Source organism: Chroicocephalus ridibundus, chromosome Z (assembly GCF_963924245.1).
Source record: "Chroicocephalus ridibundus chromosome Z, bChrRid1.1, whole genome shotgun sequence".
In the NCBI taxonomy this organism is placed as follows: Eukaryota; Metazoa; Chordata; class Aves; order Charadriiformes; family Laridae; genus Chroicocephalus; species Chroicocephalus ridibundus.
Genome location: NC_086316.1, coordinates 24727689 through 24745060, shown reverse-complemented (window position 1 = coordinate 24745060; position 17372 = coordinate 24727689). Strand labels below are relative to the sequence as shown.

General features: G+C 35.9%; 1 protein-coding gene across 2 annotated transcripts in view; it reads left to right on the top strand.

Annotated features, from left to right (window-relative positions):
• Window positions 1–17372, top strand: part of FER (FER tyrosine kinase) — a 173623-nt gene that overhangs the window by 81390 nt on the left and 74861 nt on the right. The window contains exons 12-13 of one of the 2 annotated variants that reach the window (XR_010069042.1): window positions 829–967; window positions 4973–5095. Coding sequence is in view for 1 of the 2 variants with exons in the window: in XM_063319846.1 (XP_063175916.1) it covers window positions 829–1032; window positions 4973–5095 (327 nt within the window). In the remaining variant the exon portion in view is untranslated. Of the gene's footprint in view, window positions 1–828; window positions 1033–4972; window positions 5096–17372 lie in introns of both variants that reach the window. The other variant, XM_063319846.1, reaches the window with a different exon arrangement.

Genomic DNA, 17372 nt, shown 5'->3' with positions numbered 1-17372 from the left:
CCATACAGTATGCAGTGTTATTTTGTTTAGAGCTTTACCACTCTGGCAGTGAGAATTTCTATGAGCTCTGGCACTAATGATTTTGAATGACAAACAGCTTAAGTAAGGGCTTGTCTGTCTAGCCATTACAAATAAATATGAAGTGCTCATTGAACAAAATATAAAGTTTTCCTCAGTGTTTTCTTAAACAATGTAAGCTTATTAAAATTAGTGTGTGAAATTTTAGGTTAAAACTGATGACCTTCCTTCATAGCCAGTGAAAATAATTTCTTACAATCTTTGTGCCTTCAGAAACTCATGTTCACAAGCACAGTTACATCCAGGTGTATATTCTGTGCCACAGTGTAAATGATAGGAAAAATGTCTTATTAATTGATTTTGGATGCAATTGGTAAATTCTGTGAAAACAGTTTATCCAATTCAGATACTTTATATAAATCAATTTCTTACACTTTTGTGCCTGAGAAGTTTCTGACTGGGTAAAGAAATGGTTCATTTTGAATTGTTAATGGCACATAAGAATGTATGAATAAGAGTTGGTTGGTATGGCTTAGGAAAAATAGGAGGCCAAGAGAAAAATATTACATCGTTTTATGGATGTTTCCATAAACTTCTGCTTTTTATATATTCATTTTTTAGGTAATAGGAAAGAAGGTGATCGGTATGCCTTTTGTGTAAATGTAAGAGCCTTGATTTTTGTTTGTTAATAGAAATGCATAATTTAGATTCAGAAATAAAAAATATTGTTGTTTAGCATGCTTTTCATGTAGAAGTAAACTCTAAAAATGTACTGTTGTAGTAACATTTTTCTTCAACATTTTTCCCAAGTTCTTTGATGTAATATCAACCACTGAGAAACCATTGGCTGAGCAAGACTGGTATCATGGTGCAATTCCAAGAATAGAAGCCCAGGAGCTATTAAAACAGCAAGGAGACTTCTTGGTGCGAGAGAGCCACGGGAAACCTGGTGAATATGTCCTTTCTGTGTTTTCAGATGGACAACGGAGACACTTTATCATACAATATGCTGATGTACGTCTCTGATATAGTACTGAATATTCAATGTTAGGAAGTTTATAATTTCAGCTAAACAGTTTAGGATCTACATAATTTACTATGGCAAATGGATTTATCCTTTATATGAAAATGTGAAAACTGTTGGAAGTATTTCCATCAGTGCTGAAATGAGGGGAAAAGGTAATTTTGGAAAACAAAAGAAAAAATATGAAGTTATGTAACATCTTTTATCTTACATCAAAAAGCCAAGATATTCTCTAAATATTTTGCAATCCAGAACTTGTTACTACTAATTTCTACGTGTACATTTATTTATTTTTAAAACCATTTTCATAGCTGGTGCTAATTAGGCTACTTTTAATTCAGACTGTAAAGATTCCATTGAATCTTCCTGAAAAATGAAAACGTTCACGGAGAAGAAAATAATCTGTGTTGGTTTCTATACAGCTGGGAATTGAAGTCCCTGCTGCACTAGAGATGCTTATGTTCTTTTTAGCCCTGCGGATATGGTTTTACTCAGTATAACAGAAACACTTGTGGATGTTGCGCAACATCAATACTTCTAAGGTCTAGAATTGATCCTCTTGTTGCACTAATTTAGGAAAAATTCGTCATTTTAAACAGCATGTTAATTTTTATATGCCTTTATTAAACGTATTTCCTTTTATTTTCCTCAGTGCATTATTTGGTTTTTTTATGTATGTATTTTTCTTTTTACCTTTCACAATTTCAAACTCATTCAAAATATGTCAGTTCTCATAACGTTACTAGAAATTCTTATTGAAGTATAACATAGCAGCGAATCATTCTCAGTTTTGATTCAGTAATACTGCCAAAACATATTTCAATCTCTTGTAATAAAATCTCCCATATACAGAAAAATAAACTAATTTATTTGCATAATGAGGTTTACACTGAGGAAATTCCTGGTCTAAATCCTGATGCAGCAGGTCTGGTGAAAGTCAATATTATGTACCTTGTTTATTTCGTGCTACTGAGAGGCAGTGATATTTTTCAAACTTCATAGAGGTTGGAAGGCTTCTGTAGGATCAATGATTATGGGCATTTGTCCAGTTGGAGCTTTCATTAATTTTCACGTAGAGTTTTCCTTGTAGAAGTGAACCTTTACACAAAGTCAGTGTTTATTTTATCTTGATTTTATGTCCTTAAAATATTTTGATGTGTCAGAGTGCTGAATGAGAAAAATACCTGTACCTGGACACACAGAGTCTTACAAGATGCTTGGAGCTCTCTGATCCGACCCAGCAGAAATAAATGCATATTGTGTACTCAGTGTGGCTGAAATAATTTTGTCTAAATCATTGTATGTGGAAAGTAGATAATAAAAAAAATGTAGATTGGACTTTCAAGTTAGTTAAAATAGGGGGTTTTCTTTATAAATATTACTTTGAGGCCACCCCTACCTGTAAGCTGAATCTTTTTTGCATTGGCTTTTCCACAAAAAAAAAAAAAAAAAAAAAGCAGCTATCTTTATTTCCATAATTTCACTACTTTCTCTTGGGAATTATGTTTGAAATGTAAGACCGGTATTGTTTAATACTGCACAGCTTGAACAATCCAAATACTGTCAGGTCACTAGATCTGTCTGCTTGTGCATTTAATAATAGGGCATTATGTTCATCTGCTCTTCCAGTTCATTTGTGGCAGATTTTCTTGACAATCATGGATGTTAAAACCTTTTTTCTTAAAGAAGTGCAGGACTCCTTATGCACTCCTGTGGGGTGAATTTTCTTAATTGTGAAAAAAGCACTTATTGTGAAAAAAGCATTAATTGTAAAAAGAGAAAAAGCTTATTACTCTCTAAAAAGGAGTTAGTAGATGGTGAGACAGTCATGTAACAAGGGATTGTATTTGTTAATGTTTTGTTCAGAAAGTTTGAGGAGAGCTTAGTGTAAGGAGTTTGTTTCTTTACATTGGTATGAACAATGTGGAATCAAGTCCCTGTGACTGGTCAAATTACACTCTTGGCTCACTGACAGCTCCCCATATGGAGATCAAATTTGGTCTCCATGTACAAATTTTCTTTTGAATCAAACAATGAAGGGCAGAGTGGGATACGTATCTGTTTTAACAGTGGTCCTGTAATTGCGTAAGTGTTCTCACTCTGTTTTACCATTATTTTAAAGGCTACTCTTAATAAAACTGCCTGTACACTATCCTGTGCAACCTGCTCTAGGTGAACCTGCTCTGGCAGGGGGGTTGGACTAGATGCTCTCCAGAGGTCCCTTCCAACCCCTACCATTCTGTGATTCTGTGTGATAAATGAGTCCATCGTTCAGCTTTTAAGCATCAAAATTCACTGCTGTCATTCAAGGCTACTGTTGTTTTTCACTTCTGCTTATTTGAGGCTGTGCTATTTTCAAATTGTTGTTTGTTAGGTCAGGATCCTGTGTAAATACATAGAATCAAAGAACACTCTCTGCCCGGAAGGTCTTACATAGATGGCAGCAGATGGGTGCGCTGCTGGGTCTGGGATGAGGAAATAATAGGCAGTACTGGTTATTGTGCCAGAAAGACTCTTAGGACATCGGGTTTTTTGAATCATCAGCACAGAAATATGAAGGAGCTTATTTGAAAGGAATGGGAGCTGTGTTACTGGTCAATCAAAGTGAGTCACTATTGAGTAAGTGAATGAAGTTAAACAACAAAATAAAAAATTAAAAGTATTCGGAGTATAAAAACATTTTTATCATAGAAAACTGGGAATGTTAAAAATAGGTGACATGACCGAGCTGCCTTTACTACTAGCAACAACATGTTTTGCTAATCCCTAAGGAAGAGAAATTTATAATGCATTGTGCACGGAATTTGGCCCTGGGGGCTAGAAAGAAAAAAAAGTCTGAATGCTATTTGTAGAGCTTTTCATTGCCCGGTTGTGTAAATGAACTTCAATCACTGTCTGTGCTTTGATTTTTTTTTTTAATTGCAGTACTTATTTATTGCTGCCATTGTCAGCCTGGCTTATGGCAGTTCCTCTCTTGTGCTCTAACTGGAGATGCTGAGTATTGTATAGACACAAGACTTTATCCTGTTTGCCAGTCAGCTGTGGTGTATAATTTAAGGCATTCGAGAGGATGAAACAAAAACTTCTTTACTATTTTTTCCCGTATCAAGTGTATGGGCAAAGATAAGCAATAAAAATACCATTTTTTCCCTTAACACCTGAAACAATGATGTGTCATAGCAGTCTTTGCTAAGAAAATGTTATGTGCTTCTAAGAAAATATTAAGAGATTTAATTGTTTCCATTGTGTTCAATTATATATATGAAAAGAAATAATTTTATGAAGCAGGGGGAGAGGGGGAAAATCTTGTCTTGACCAACTTTACTATGAATTGTATGCATGACCTGCCTTTGTTTTTAGATGCTGTAGTCTTTTCTGGTATATACTCCTTATTAAAGACCAGTCATGCATTTTATACGCTATGTCATGAATTTGTGAATTTTATCAAACATTGTAAATGCTGCAGTAAGATCTGAGTAAGATAGTGTTACTTATCTCTTGTGTTTTTTTTTTTTTATTGTCAGATGTTTGTTTTTTGGTTTGTTTTCTGTAATTCCTAGAACTTTAAGTAATTAGAAAGTTAGTGTTGTTTTTCCTGATTTAGAATAATTTTATTTCACTGTATCAGAGTTTTAAATTTAATGGCCCCATCTCTTGAAATTAAGAGTTTAAGTAAATAATTATTTTATCATGTTGCCTTAAATGAGTGATGCATTAATTTTGCATTTATTAATTCATCATCTTCCTAGCTACCATTCCATTTAATTCAGAATAAATTCTATTAAATAGATCAGGAAAGAAATCTAATTCTGTAAAAATGAGCATTTCTTTATTTTGATACTAATGAGGGAAGCTTGGTGATGCACTTTCATGGTCTCCTTTGAAATACTGTTTGTAGAGAAACAATTATTTCCTTTTACCTCCATACAGAATCAGTATCGGTTTGAAGGAACTGGGTTTCCAACTATTCCTCAGCTCATAGAACATCATTACACAACAAAGCAAGTTATTACAAAGAAATCAGGTGTTGTTCTCCTGAATCCTGTTGTTAAGGTAAGGCATACATTCCAGAACTCTGTTTAACTGAAAATAATTTGGGGGGGTTGTATTGTTATTTAAAATATGTTTCTATGCAAATTCTTAGAAGATTTTTCATTCTAGCTCGTTTTGTGACTCCTTTTTTCTGAGCGTTTTCAACATTCTCTGCTCTATGCAACACATTCTTTTAAAATAAAGCTCCATCTTGATTGTTATAATAAATCTTTACTATCTTGAAAGACTAGCATTCAGCATCTCACAAAATATCCTCCTACTTTTCTGTTTGGTTTTCCATTTGGATTTCACCACTAAGTAATTGAAAGTAGTAATTCATTGCCCATAAAGTTGTGATGAAGAAATTTTTTTGATAAAATGGTGTTTTTTAAGTGGTACACTTCTCATGAAGTTTGGAAGAGTTATGACAACTCTATTTTGTCTCTATTTTGTATCAGAAGTAAATTATACAGACCAGGAAAAAGGTACTGTCATTCCAGCATCATTGCAAATTTGAAATAAAAATTCCCTTTTTAATCAATAAGCTACTGCAGAAAGTCTTTCAGGAGGGAAACAAAAAGGGATGGAAATATTAAACTATATCACTGTTTAGAAAGCTTAAGAGTCTCCTTGGCTGCTTCTGGTAGTTTTGCAGTTAGTACCTACTTAGTTGATATTTCCTTCATAAGCCAACTCTTTTCCACTTAAATCTCTGCATTTTAACTATGAGTAAGCCATTTGTTCTTAATTGTTTTTTAAAAAGACTAGTTTTAAGCATGTGTAGAGCACCTTCTGTGTTCTGTAAAATTTTAGGAATCATAACAATATATTTTTCAGAGTTAGTTTCCTACTCTGAGGTCCTGAGCCTTTTCTGCTAATAATACTAAGAAATGAAAGCGTATTCACTTTCTCAAAATTAAAATGATTTCTTTACACCTATCTGTGCTTACCTATTTTATATAATTTTAAAATTTAAAGACTGGGGCTTTGCAAATACACGTTTTAGGTCAATGTCTTGCTGGTTACCAAATCGACACTTTATTGAACATAAAATATTACTTAAATTCATTGTAGAACTTACAAGAAAGCACAGGGCATTATTTTTGATGTGTGAATAATTGTATTTTGATATAGAATCATATAAACTGTTTAAGCTAAAGTTAACGGCTGTCAAACTCGAAATCTTTTTATATCTGTTTGTGAATTTTATTATAATACCCTATTTTTAAAAACTGTTTAATGTTCTTTCTGTTTCCTGGCTTTTTTCCTGCCTTTGTAAAATGTACATACTGTGAAAGCAACCCTGTTTTAGCAAATTTTAAACCATAGTGCAGTATGTTACTACACACTAAATGATAACAGAACTTATTATTGGTTTTTCTCTGTTAAGGTTAAACAGGAAAACATCATCTGAAAAACATCTCTTCATTCTCTGTTGTTTACTCTGTAGACAAGGAGTTTCCATATTGCTGACATTTATGTTTCATTTAGCTATATTTCTTTTTATGAAAGTTAGCTTTTAATTAGTGCATAGTTTTGTGTAGCTATGTATAGACAAATAATTTTCCTAGTACCTATACTATGGAAGAAATACGGTCCCAAATGACTTTGCTGATCATTTCTCCATTGCTGTACTTGATCTCCTGTCCTTTGAGGTGTAAATTTACATAGAGATAGTCTAAATCACTTGAATGATAACCATGCAGACATGTGTGACTGTGTGGTGGGTCTTTCCAGGACTTGACTCCATACCATTAACACTTTATTCTGATGCATCATAACCTCCTCACAAAGTGATGGAGGACAATTTTTAAGACAGGCTTTTTTAGCTTTTCTACTGTCACTGGATGCAAAGTCAGTTTTTTGTTTTTCTTATTTTCAGGGGGAAAATTAAGCGGGCCTACTCCTCTCTGGACTTGTTGAGTTGAGCTAGTCTTAGTATTAACTAAAATTAGTGGAAATACTGTTATTTCCTCTAAGATCATGCTAGTTTTATGACCAGTTGGTAGTTGATTTGAGCTGCAGTGAAAAAGTACTTTGACTACTCAGGTTTCCCAAAGTGCTCCAAGTAATCAGCATCAGCCTGTATCTGTAAAATCCAGTCACACAGGCTCCGTTTGTTTCGTCATATGACTTTGTGCTGGGGTGCCTCAGGCTTAATATTCAAGAGTATTTCCTTTAGGGTTGATGAGATTTTCACCTTTCATTCTGATAGGTTATGTGAAGTAATGGAAAGGATGTCCATGGTAATACTGACTGGTAGGGCTGAGAGTGCTGAGTGGCAGGAAACTTTATTGCACAGGTTTTTTAAAATATACCTATCACATATATTGTTTGTAGGCTTTCAAGAATCTATGAAATACGATCTGATAGCTACTTATACTTTGTGTAAACTAAACCCTAAGGTATAGTGTACTTCGTGCTTCACAACCAACAGTTTGACCCAAGTAAGGCAGTATTGAAAAAGGTGTTAGCTACATGATTTAAATTGCTTTAGGGCAGCTGTTTTAAAAGGTAGTTAAATTGTTTTGTTTTGTAATACCTTTTTGGTCGGAGCTCCAAGTTTACGATGATTTTAATTCTCCCGTCTGATAAAAACTATCTGTTGGAAAAAAGTATTGCAGAGCAGAGAAAAAGTGTTGTGAGCTTTCCTTTTTTGTTTGCAGGAAACTCTGGCTTTCATATGGGGAAGTGGAGATGCTTTAAGTTATTTTCAGAAATAGCATATGCACTCTGATACGTAGTGTTGGGGGTATTTTATGCATCATGTGCTATTATCAGAATATCTTTGATCATTTCCTTAAAATTCATTTGACATCTGCAAAGACTGTTTTTTCTTTGTTCATATTATAGCTGCAAAGCAGTCTTTGACGTTTCACGCAATCTTTAATCTTTTTATGCAAATTGCTGTCCCTGTAATAACCTATTTAGAAAGTGAAAGTTAAATATGACAGAGAACTTCACAGAAAAAAAATTATGATTGGTAGTTTGTTTTTGCTTTCCTTCCTTCCCACAATCATTCATCCTCCTTTACCGTATTAGTCAAATTAGCGTTCACCTTCTGTGACGTTGCCCTTGAAAAGAACACTCTTAATTGTGTCACAAAAGGCCTGTCCCATGTCCCGTTTCATGGAGACCAAACCTGCCTGCTTGGAATTTTAATGATCCTGTAATAATAGAATTTAAATTAGAAAAACTGAGGGCATTAAAAAGGTATCTGCAAGTGATTTTTTCAATGGAAAAGTCTCTCATATTTATTTATAATCTTTTAGAAAAAAATGCATGTTATGTTCTTCAATTTATTATTGATGAAATGACTGATACGTAAAGTCCCTGTGTAACCTCAGTGCATACCCAAGGACTTTATTAATAGAAATGCTATTTTAACCATATTAAATATACTTTAACTTTCTAACATATTTGACCTCATGTTGTGGAGTTTTTTAAATTTTCTGAAATACAATTTTTACATCTAAGAAATCTGTATTAGTTTGACTAATAGAAAGGAGAATCATCAGGGAAGTAAGGAATACCATTTTTATTTGGATATATCTGCATCAATGTTTTTGCTTGGATCAGAAATATACCTTTGAAGCAAATCTGCCCAGTGCCACTTAGGATGCTATGCTTCCATTACCGAGTATTCTCCGAGGAGTCAATCTTTACTCCTTTGAGCTGAAACAAAATAGGAACATGCACAACTGGTGGTGGGAGGGAGTTCAGTCTTCAGAACCAGGAGAGATCTAGACTGAAGTAACGCTTTTTCGCCCAAATGTATGTTTCAGGTCCTCAGCACCAACTGTTTCAGTCTGGAGATGTGCTGCTGTTTCACTAGTGCTAATGTAGTCTTTGGATCCTCTGTAGTAAATTCGGATTTTGACCTCATGAAAGAAAATTAACTGCTACTTCATCAGATGAGTTAGGCTATGTGTTCATTGCCAGAAACTTTAAAAATTCTGGATCTGTTTTCATGTGATAAAGTCGTCTGTGATATGGCCTCAAACATTTTCTGTACATGGGAAAATGATGAACTGTAAATAATGTTGAGTGAGATGAATAAAAAGTGTTAAAAGAAAAAAAGAAGATGTATTTTGTAGTAGTGGTTCTAATGTTGATGAATAAGTTCACAAATGACATGAGAATTCTGTGCAGATCTGAGGCGGTCTTGCAAGATATGAGTATTTTAATGAGTTAGACATGGAAAGAAATTATGAAGAAATATATATTTAAGTGAGAATGTACAGGTAGACAGATTCTTTTCATGAAAATGCCCTCATAAAAATCTGACATGACCCTCATTTTTCAGCCACTGAGCCAATTTGAGCTGTAGTTTGTATTTAGAAGTCTCTGAGCTCAGCTCTCAAAGTTGGAAAGCGTAAACACTCTATCTGCTCCATGTTTCAGCTTCTCAGTATCACAGAACCAATACTGTCTCATTTAGCAATTAGCTAATGTACACTTATCCATGCAAAGCTAACCAAAAGTTGTTTTTCTAGTTTTTGGCTCCCCATAGCATTGGTTGGTTTTGCAAGTGTTTTGTTTGGTTTTGCTTTATTTTGAAAAAATAACCAGATTTTCACTGTTGTAGACAACACATGTGCTTGTGGTGCAGGTAGCCTGTGTTTCTCAGGCCAGCAAGGCTGACACGGAGGAATTGAAGGAAGCTGCTGAATATCCTCACTTTCAGGCAAGCCTTCTTAGGCCTCCTGAGAGAAGTTGGAGAGAAGCAAAGAGACTTAGCAAGGAGACTTACCACAAAGTAGTCAAAGGAGTTTATCACAAAGTAGACCTGTCACTCAATTAGAGATTCTCATCTTGTGACAGGAAGGAATTAAGGTGCTGAAAAGGGAAACAACTGCAGTAGTGGGAAGAGCATCTTGCATTTGTTTGACCTGAGGACAGCTCTTCAGGAGCAGAAATCTCAGCTGAAAGGAAGAAGCAGACTGTAGCAGTGATTGATTCGGTTATCACAGTTTGACCTAGGCTAGATTTGTAGCTTCAAAGAGGATTCCACTGTGAATTACCTGTGTGGTACCAATATACCTGGCCCGGCTTGTAGGAATGGTGAGAAGCACCTGGTGGTCATGGTCTCTGTGTTGATTTTTGTCCCAAAGCTGTAATTCTCATGACCATGATTGAAGTCTGATACATCTATTTTTAAATGTTAAAATATATATATTATTTTCTTTAAGGAAGTTAAATCCACAATGAGAAGCGAGGATTTATGATATGTAAAATGATTTTCTTTTCCTTTTATAATATGACCAGAAGATACCAGGAAAACACAGGATTGCTGGCAAAGGTGGTAGTGAGGAATATAACATGGGTTTTGATTCCTTTTTGTTTTTTCATGCTGTTTTTTCATTAAGTATTTGCCTTTTTGATCTATTATTTTTTTGGTACAAGATGCCTTCATCTTTGTATATCACACTGTGTAGATTCTTAAACTTACTAAAAGAAAAGAAGTCTTAATTTAGCTACAAATTTTAACTGCAGATTTGTGGATTTATGCTTTGGGTGTTTTTTTTTTTCTTTTCTTTGTTAATCAGGAATGTAATTTTATGTAGATTTTATCAATAAGTAAATAATTATGTTGAAATAGCTTACTGTGTGTGTAACATCAAAACCTGCCAGATGCTTAAGCAGTGTGTCATCAACATGTTTCTACTTGGGGAGGGAAAGAGTGCTGAACAGTTGTTTTTCCTGCAATTAGAGCTGTTAAAATTCTTTCTTATTAGCTTGACGTTGTTAAAATTGAACTATTTTGGTATTAAATGCTTACCATCTCCCTACATGAAAGTAGATTAGTTTGTGTGGAGAGCTTCATGTGATTTGGAATGGTTTACATATATGTATCTTCACAGATTATCTCAGAAGCACCTGAGGTTTCCACCAGTATATATTGGAAGAAAAAGGCAATGATACATGGCTTGCAAACTGATATTGCTGGATATTAATTGGACCAGCAATTCCAGTATTCATATCACAAACAAAATGCGTTGTTCAGAGCAAGTATGTTTCTTCTCAGGAAGATTACTAATATTAAAAGATCCTGAAGTGCTTTGGAGCCAGCACATGTGTAGGACTGGTAGGATGGTGTGTATGGTTCATGGATTCCCATCAAAGTCCTTTCCAAGAAACTTGCATGGAAAGTGACATTGTCACAGCAAACTTTTTTTTTTTTTCCCTGTTGATTTCCTGGGTAGGAGAGAATAACAGAATAGATCTCAGTTCTTCCGTAGCTGCAAACTTCAGTGTACCTACACCTTCCATGGAGCTGCTGGCAAATACGTACCACAGCTCTTTAGCATGTCATTGTCTTCTTTACTCTCTTCTCTATTCGCATACATGGAAGGAAACCTCATGAATATGTAGTTTTCACTTTTGCATGTCTGCGTGTGTATGTGAGTGTGGCTGTGCGTACAAGGGCAGTGGACTTGTCTATTTTAAGTAAGCATCATGAAAAATGTTATTATTGAGTTAGATTTCATATACAGATCACAGAATAAACACATCTAAAGCTTACTGATAAGGTAAGCTTTACGGTGATCAAAATATATTTAGCAGTATATGTGAAGATGATAGGAAGGTGTTTTCTCTGTGTGAACCATAGAAGTCTATTTGCTTCCACAATGGGCAGCCTAATGTTAAGCTTTAAGCATGGAGAATGAAAGTAGGTCAAATTTGAAGCTGAGTGTTAAAGTGAAGGAGTGTATCCTGTTATTAACCACTCCAGACGTAGAACGGTCTTGTGTAAATGTGGAAAACATCATAAAAAGAATTGATTCTATATTGACATGTCACAGCAGTAATTTTTATATTCATTTTTAATGGTCTCCATTTAGTTTCGGGCTTCGTTTTCCAACCAGACTTTAAAGGACAGATTGATTCCTTTCTATGTTTCTGTGGGTTTTTTTTTTAATTTATTTTATTAAGAAAATATTGTTGGATAATACAAACTGCAGGACAGACTTTGTAGTTAAAGAGTAGGAGTTTTAGGGTGTGAGTTACACATCAGCTTCTAGTGCATGTTGGTTTTTGGCACAGGGCAGGTCATTTCTGGTAGAAGATTCCCTTGAATTGGATTCCTACCTACAGTATATTTCAATAAGTGGAACAAGTCATGGATGTACATAAAATACCTTAGGAGTCCTCCAACAAAAACCTCTAGAAGCACAGTTTATTCTTACCACAACTGTTCTGATTATGGTATGTATATGCTAGAATGTGAATATGATACCATAGATTTTAAGAGTCTATTTTTAAGAAACAGTCTTAACAAGTTTTAGGTTAAAGGTTATTGTATCTGATCATGACAGAAATTATTTGCTAGTGACTGGGGCTCTTGTCAGTGTGCCATCCATTGCGTGCATAAGATTCCTCAAATCGTTGAGCTGTGTGGATTTTTTGTCCTAGCCTTCTGTACGTAGTGTGTGGGCATCTCACCTTCCCCGTGTTCTTTGCTCAGGGGATAATGGGTGCATATGCCTTCCTTTCTTCAGTGTTTCTTCCCAACCTTTGGTTACTGGAGTCTCCAACAGAGGAAAAAGAAAGCTGCAAGCCCCCAAAAAATCTACAAGTAAACATTGTTTGTATGGTGCTTATTTTTATACCTGTTGTGCTGCAGGTCATTACAAAGTGAGCAGTTCAGTTGGAAATACCTCTTGAATTCCTAAATAAATAGCTACTGTTTATCAAACAAAACAAACTCTTTCATAAGTATCTACAGTGACATAGGGCTTGTTGCAGATGTATGTGGATCTCCAGGAGCTATCTTGTAGTTGCTGCCAAAAATGCAATTACATTTAAGGATTGCTTGCACTTAAGTTCCTTGGCAGTTCATCACAGAGGTAATATATTATTTTACGTATATTATTTTATGCCACAAAAACATTAAACTTATTTGGTGAAGTCCATTGTCTTCTGACATTTCAGCCATGGAGAAGCAAAGGATACACACAGAAGCTACATGTTAAGAATGGTAGGGCTTTTCTTGCATCAGGTGTATGCATCAAATGTACATAATAATGTCTGAATTCTCAATAAGAGGAAAATGTTTGAGAGAGGTATTTAAATGTTGATTAAGGAGGAATTCAGGGGCCAGATTAGGTAGGACTTCAGAATGCCTTATTTACGTGGTAAATACTGTATTTAGTTTACTATTTAGGGTAGTGCATGGATCTCATAATCAGTTCATAATGAAGTAACTGCTATTACTAGTTCTGTCTTTCAGTCAGTTTGAATCCTAAAAGGGTTGCCAGTGATTTACATAGTGCATCCATTGTGATTACTAAGCTCAAGATCACCCCCAGAGCGTGGTGACCAGTGGCACAAAGTCTAGTTGGAGGCCAGTGACTAGCCATGTACACCAGGGGCCAGTACTGGGTCTGACCCTGTTTGACATCTTTATAATGAATTAGATGATAGGGCAGAGTTTACCCTAGCAAGTTTGATGATGACACCAAACTGGGAGGAGGGGCCAATACGCCAGAGGGTCATGCTGCCATCCAGAGGGACCTGGACAGGCTGCAGAAATGGGCTGACAGAAACCTCATGCAGTTCAGCATGGGGAAGTGCAGAGCCCTGCACCTGGGGAGGAACAACCCCAGGCACCAGCCCATGCTGGGGCCACCCAACTGGAAAGCAGCTTTTCCGAAAAGGCCCTGGGGATCCTGGTGGACACCAAATGTTGAACATGCACTAGCAACATGCCTTTGTGGCAAAGAAGGCAGGATCCTGGGCTGCATTAAACGAAGTACTGCCAGCAAGTTGAGAGGGGTGACCCTTCCCCTCTACTCAGCTGTGGTGAGGCCACACCTGGAGTACTGTGTCAGGTTCTGGTCTCTCCAGTACAAGAGAGACATGGACGTACTGAAGAGAGTCCCACAAGATGATGAAGAGACTGGAGCATGTCTCTTATATGAGGAAAAGCTGAGAGAGCTGGGACTGTTCAGCCTGGAGAGGAGAAGGCTCAGGAGGATCTTATCAATGCATATAAATACCTGAAAGGAGAGCCAGGCTCTTTTCAGTGGTGACAAATGACAGGACCAGAGGCAATGAGTGCAAACTGTGAGGGTGACTATGCACTGGCATGGGTTTCCCAGAGAGGTTGTGGAGTCTCTCTCCTTGGGATACTCAGAAACCTGGGCATGGTCCAGGGCAGCTGGTTCCAGGTGGCTGTGCTTGAGCAGGACGTTGGACTAGATGACCTCCAGAGGTCCTTGCAGGCCTCAACTGTTCTGTGGTTCTGTGAAGGCACATTGAAGGACTAGATCTCTGTGAGGGTGAGTTGCTAGTGAGAGTTGAAGCACTGCTTTCAATGGATTTCTTTTCTACAAATGAGTGAAGTGAAAAGGGGTGATTCTTTTCAATTAAGAGTGCTTTACAGAATGACCAGCAGAAAAACTTGTAGACTTACAGTACTTTTCAAGTAACAAAAGCAAGGTAGAGAAGTTAAATGGTAGACACAGATGTTTTTTGCTTATCTCATTGTGCTTATGTTTTAAATTAAAAAGTATGAATAGTATATTTGTTTGCTTAATTATAGGCCTCTCTGTTCAAAAGCAGTTCTCACACATTGCGGAGGATGCTGCATAGTTGATTCTCAGACTTCTGAGTTTTAGGAGAAGATACAGTAAGATGCAACAGAGAGTAGATTGCCATAGACCACATAGGAAAATTTTGTCAGGCTAAAGTCATTCATACAGGAGAAAAAAAATATTTCATGAATACGGCATTCAAAAGAATACACAAATAATAATAGAAGCTGCTAATATTTAGCAGAGCCACTTGGTGTGTCTGCACCACTTCCCTTTGTCTGTTCTTCATTGACTGGCTTTTTTTCTGCCACCAGAGGTTTCCCAGGGCTTTCACTATTCTGAATAAAGAGTGAGTGGTATGTGAGAAGCTAGCAATGTCTTGTTAAAGAACAATGGGTATCTGATGTAAAAAACTTTGCTTCATTTAACTATTGGCATTATATAAAGTTGTATGACTTCTGCTTCAAAGCCATCATCTGTCTTGCTTGGAATGCAGGCACAGCTTACAGATATTCACACTGAAAAAATCTCATAAATTAAGGCTGCAGTTTCCTGTTATAGCTGAGTTGAGTGAACAGGTTGCTGGTGCCACAAAGGTGTGTATGTGTGGGAAGGGTGGGTGGTCTCTCTCCCTTTTCCTTTCTATGTAGCTTTGGATTTTTCCTGCTCTTTCCCAGTCACAAATTAAGCTAATATAACAGTTTATTTGAAATTTTGCCAGGTTAATTCTGTTCTGCTTCAGTGGTTTTACATGTTTTCTGAAGATTATGAAAGCCAATGCAAGATGAACAGATGTGGCTAGGAAGAGATAGGATGACAGTTCTTAGGCTTTTGTTTTGAACGAAATAGTAATTTGGTGGAAGCTCTAATGTGGAACTGCAGCTCTTTGAAAGGTATTATATTATAAACCCACTATAATTTAGAAATTATTTTGCAAGGATTGTTAGATATATAAAGGAACAGTCTTGCAGAGAGTATACCTTAGTGCGTGAATGTTGCCAAAAGAATGAGTTAAACGTTTTATCTCCTGGGGAAAGGAAACCATCTAACTGGAAACAGCTGGATATTTTGAAGTTAAGTCAGGATGGAATTAAGCATGTGGCTAAGTATCTTACATAGTTCAAGGAGACTCTCTTGGACATTTTTATATACATCTGTTGTCCCCCAACCCCAGCTGTACATACCTTTTCAAGCACATGGCTGGAAGTAAAAATGTATTCGTGCATATGTAAAAATAATTTAGCCCATTTTAACCATTTGAGTGTATTTCTTTGTGCATGCATAATGTGACAGTGCTTTCGCATTCCTATCTCTTTAAATGATATAGAATGTTTAAATGAAAAACTACATTATCAGACGGTTTTGTTTGCCTTTGGGCACACAGAAGACTGTCACTGTTTTGGAAGGCATGTCTGAGAAAGGGTGAATAAGTTCTCTGTTTGCATATATGGTTAACAGATGATTCAGAGTACTTCAGTTTGGGAGCTGAATTTACTGTATTAAGTAGAGAGGAATGCTATATGGTTCCTTAATGTGTTTGAAATATTAATGATTTTGATGTAAACTTGACTTTCTTTTTCCTGTGCTTAAGTATTTCACATTCTGTGTCTTGTTCCTGCTCAGGTTTTTTTTCTCCTTTATTTTTCTTTATTTCCTGTGTTTTTCTGGAATGATCCTCAACATCTTTCTAGTCCTTTGATGAATAAGAGAATATAAACTTAGGGAAATACTGCACATCCTTCAAAAAAAGGAAGAGAACTGGTTTTGTATGTTGACTTCTGCAGTCATTTTGTCTGTTGATCTTCAAGAAAGAATGCTTAAAGAAAAGCTGTGCAGTTAATCTGAGGTCACTTCTGCAGTTTATATACTGCATAGTAGATTTTGCAAATGTCAATTCTACCGTCTTGGTTTATGGCCATTTAAAATTTGGGTTAGCAGAAAGGTTGAACTTCACAGCATTTTTTTTATGGAACAGTAACAAGTCAGATGAAATAGGTTTACCTCCTTGGAAAAAGTACTATCTGCACTGTTACTCTGTTTTACAGCTCACATTGAATTTCATCCATGTGGCTTAATACAGTGCTGATAATAATGCAAAACAGCTTCTATAAGAATTTTTACAGCTCATGAATCTTTATTCTGAAATGGTTTTAAAGAAGTTGTCAGTGGGGTTTTTCAAAACCCCTCTTGTAAAACTCAATTGTTCTTATGAAAGATCTTTTCCACTAGCTACCTTTATTTCTGTACTTAATCTGAAGGAATTGAAACACATGGTTTATGATTCATGAAATTGGTATGAACATTAGATCTACTGACATAGGTGGTGTCAAAAATAGTACTTCTCTAAGAATATCGTTTCACATTTCCACGTTGGTAGGCCCTATCCACACGTACATGACTGTTACTCACTTTCCTTTTTTTTTTTGGTTCATCAAGTTCTGATAAGTGATATTTGAATACCAATGTGATGAAAAATGATCTGTGGTTATGATTTTCTTAGCCATTAAAAAGAATCTCACTCTAATTATCCTTAATACTGAAAACGAAAGATTGGCTTCCCATTTTTGTTGTGCAGAAAAATTGCTCTTAGCTACAGTAATTCATATTGCAGATATTTTCTATTTAATTTTAAAGAAGGAGAGGAAGCGCTGTTTTCCAAAATGTTTTTCTGAATGCATTTTTCTGCTTGCGACATGAAGAAACAGGCATAATGCATGTTTATGCACCGTACTCAAGAGATGCTGATAATATCCCACTAT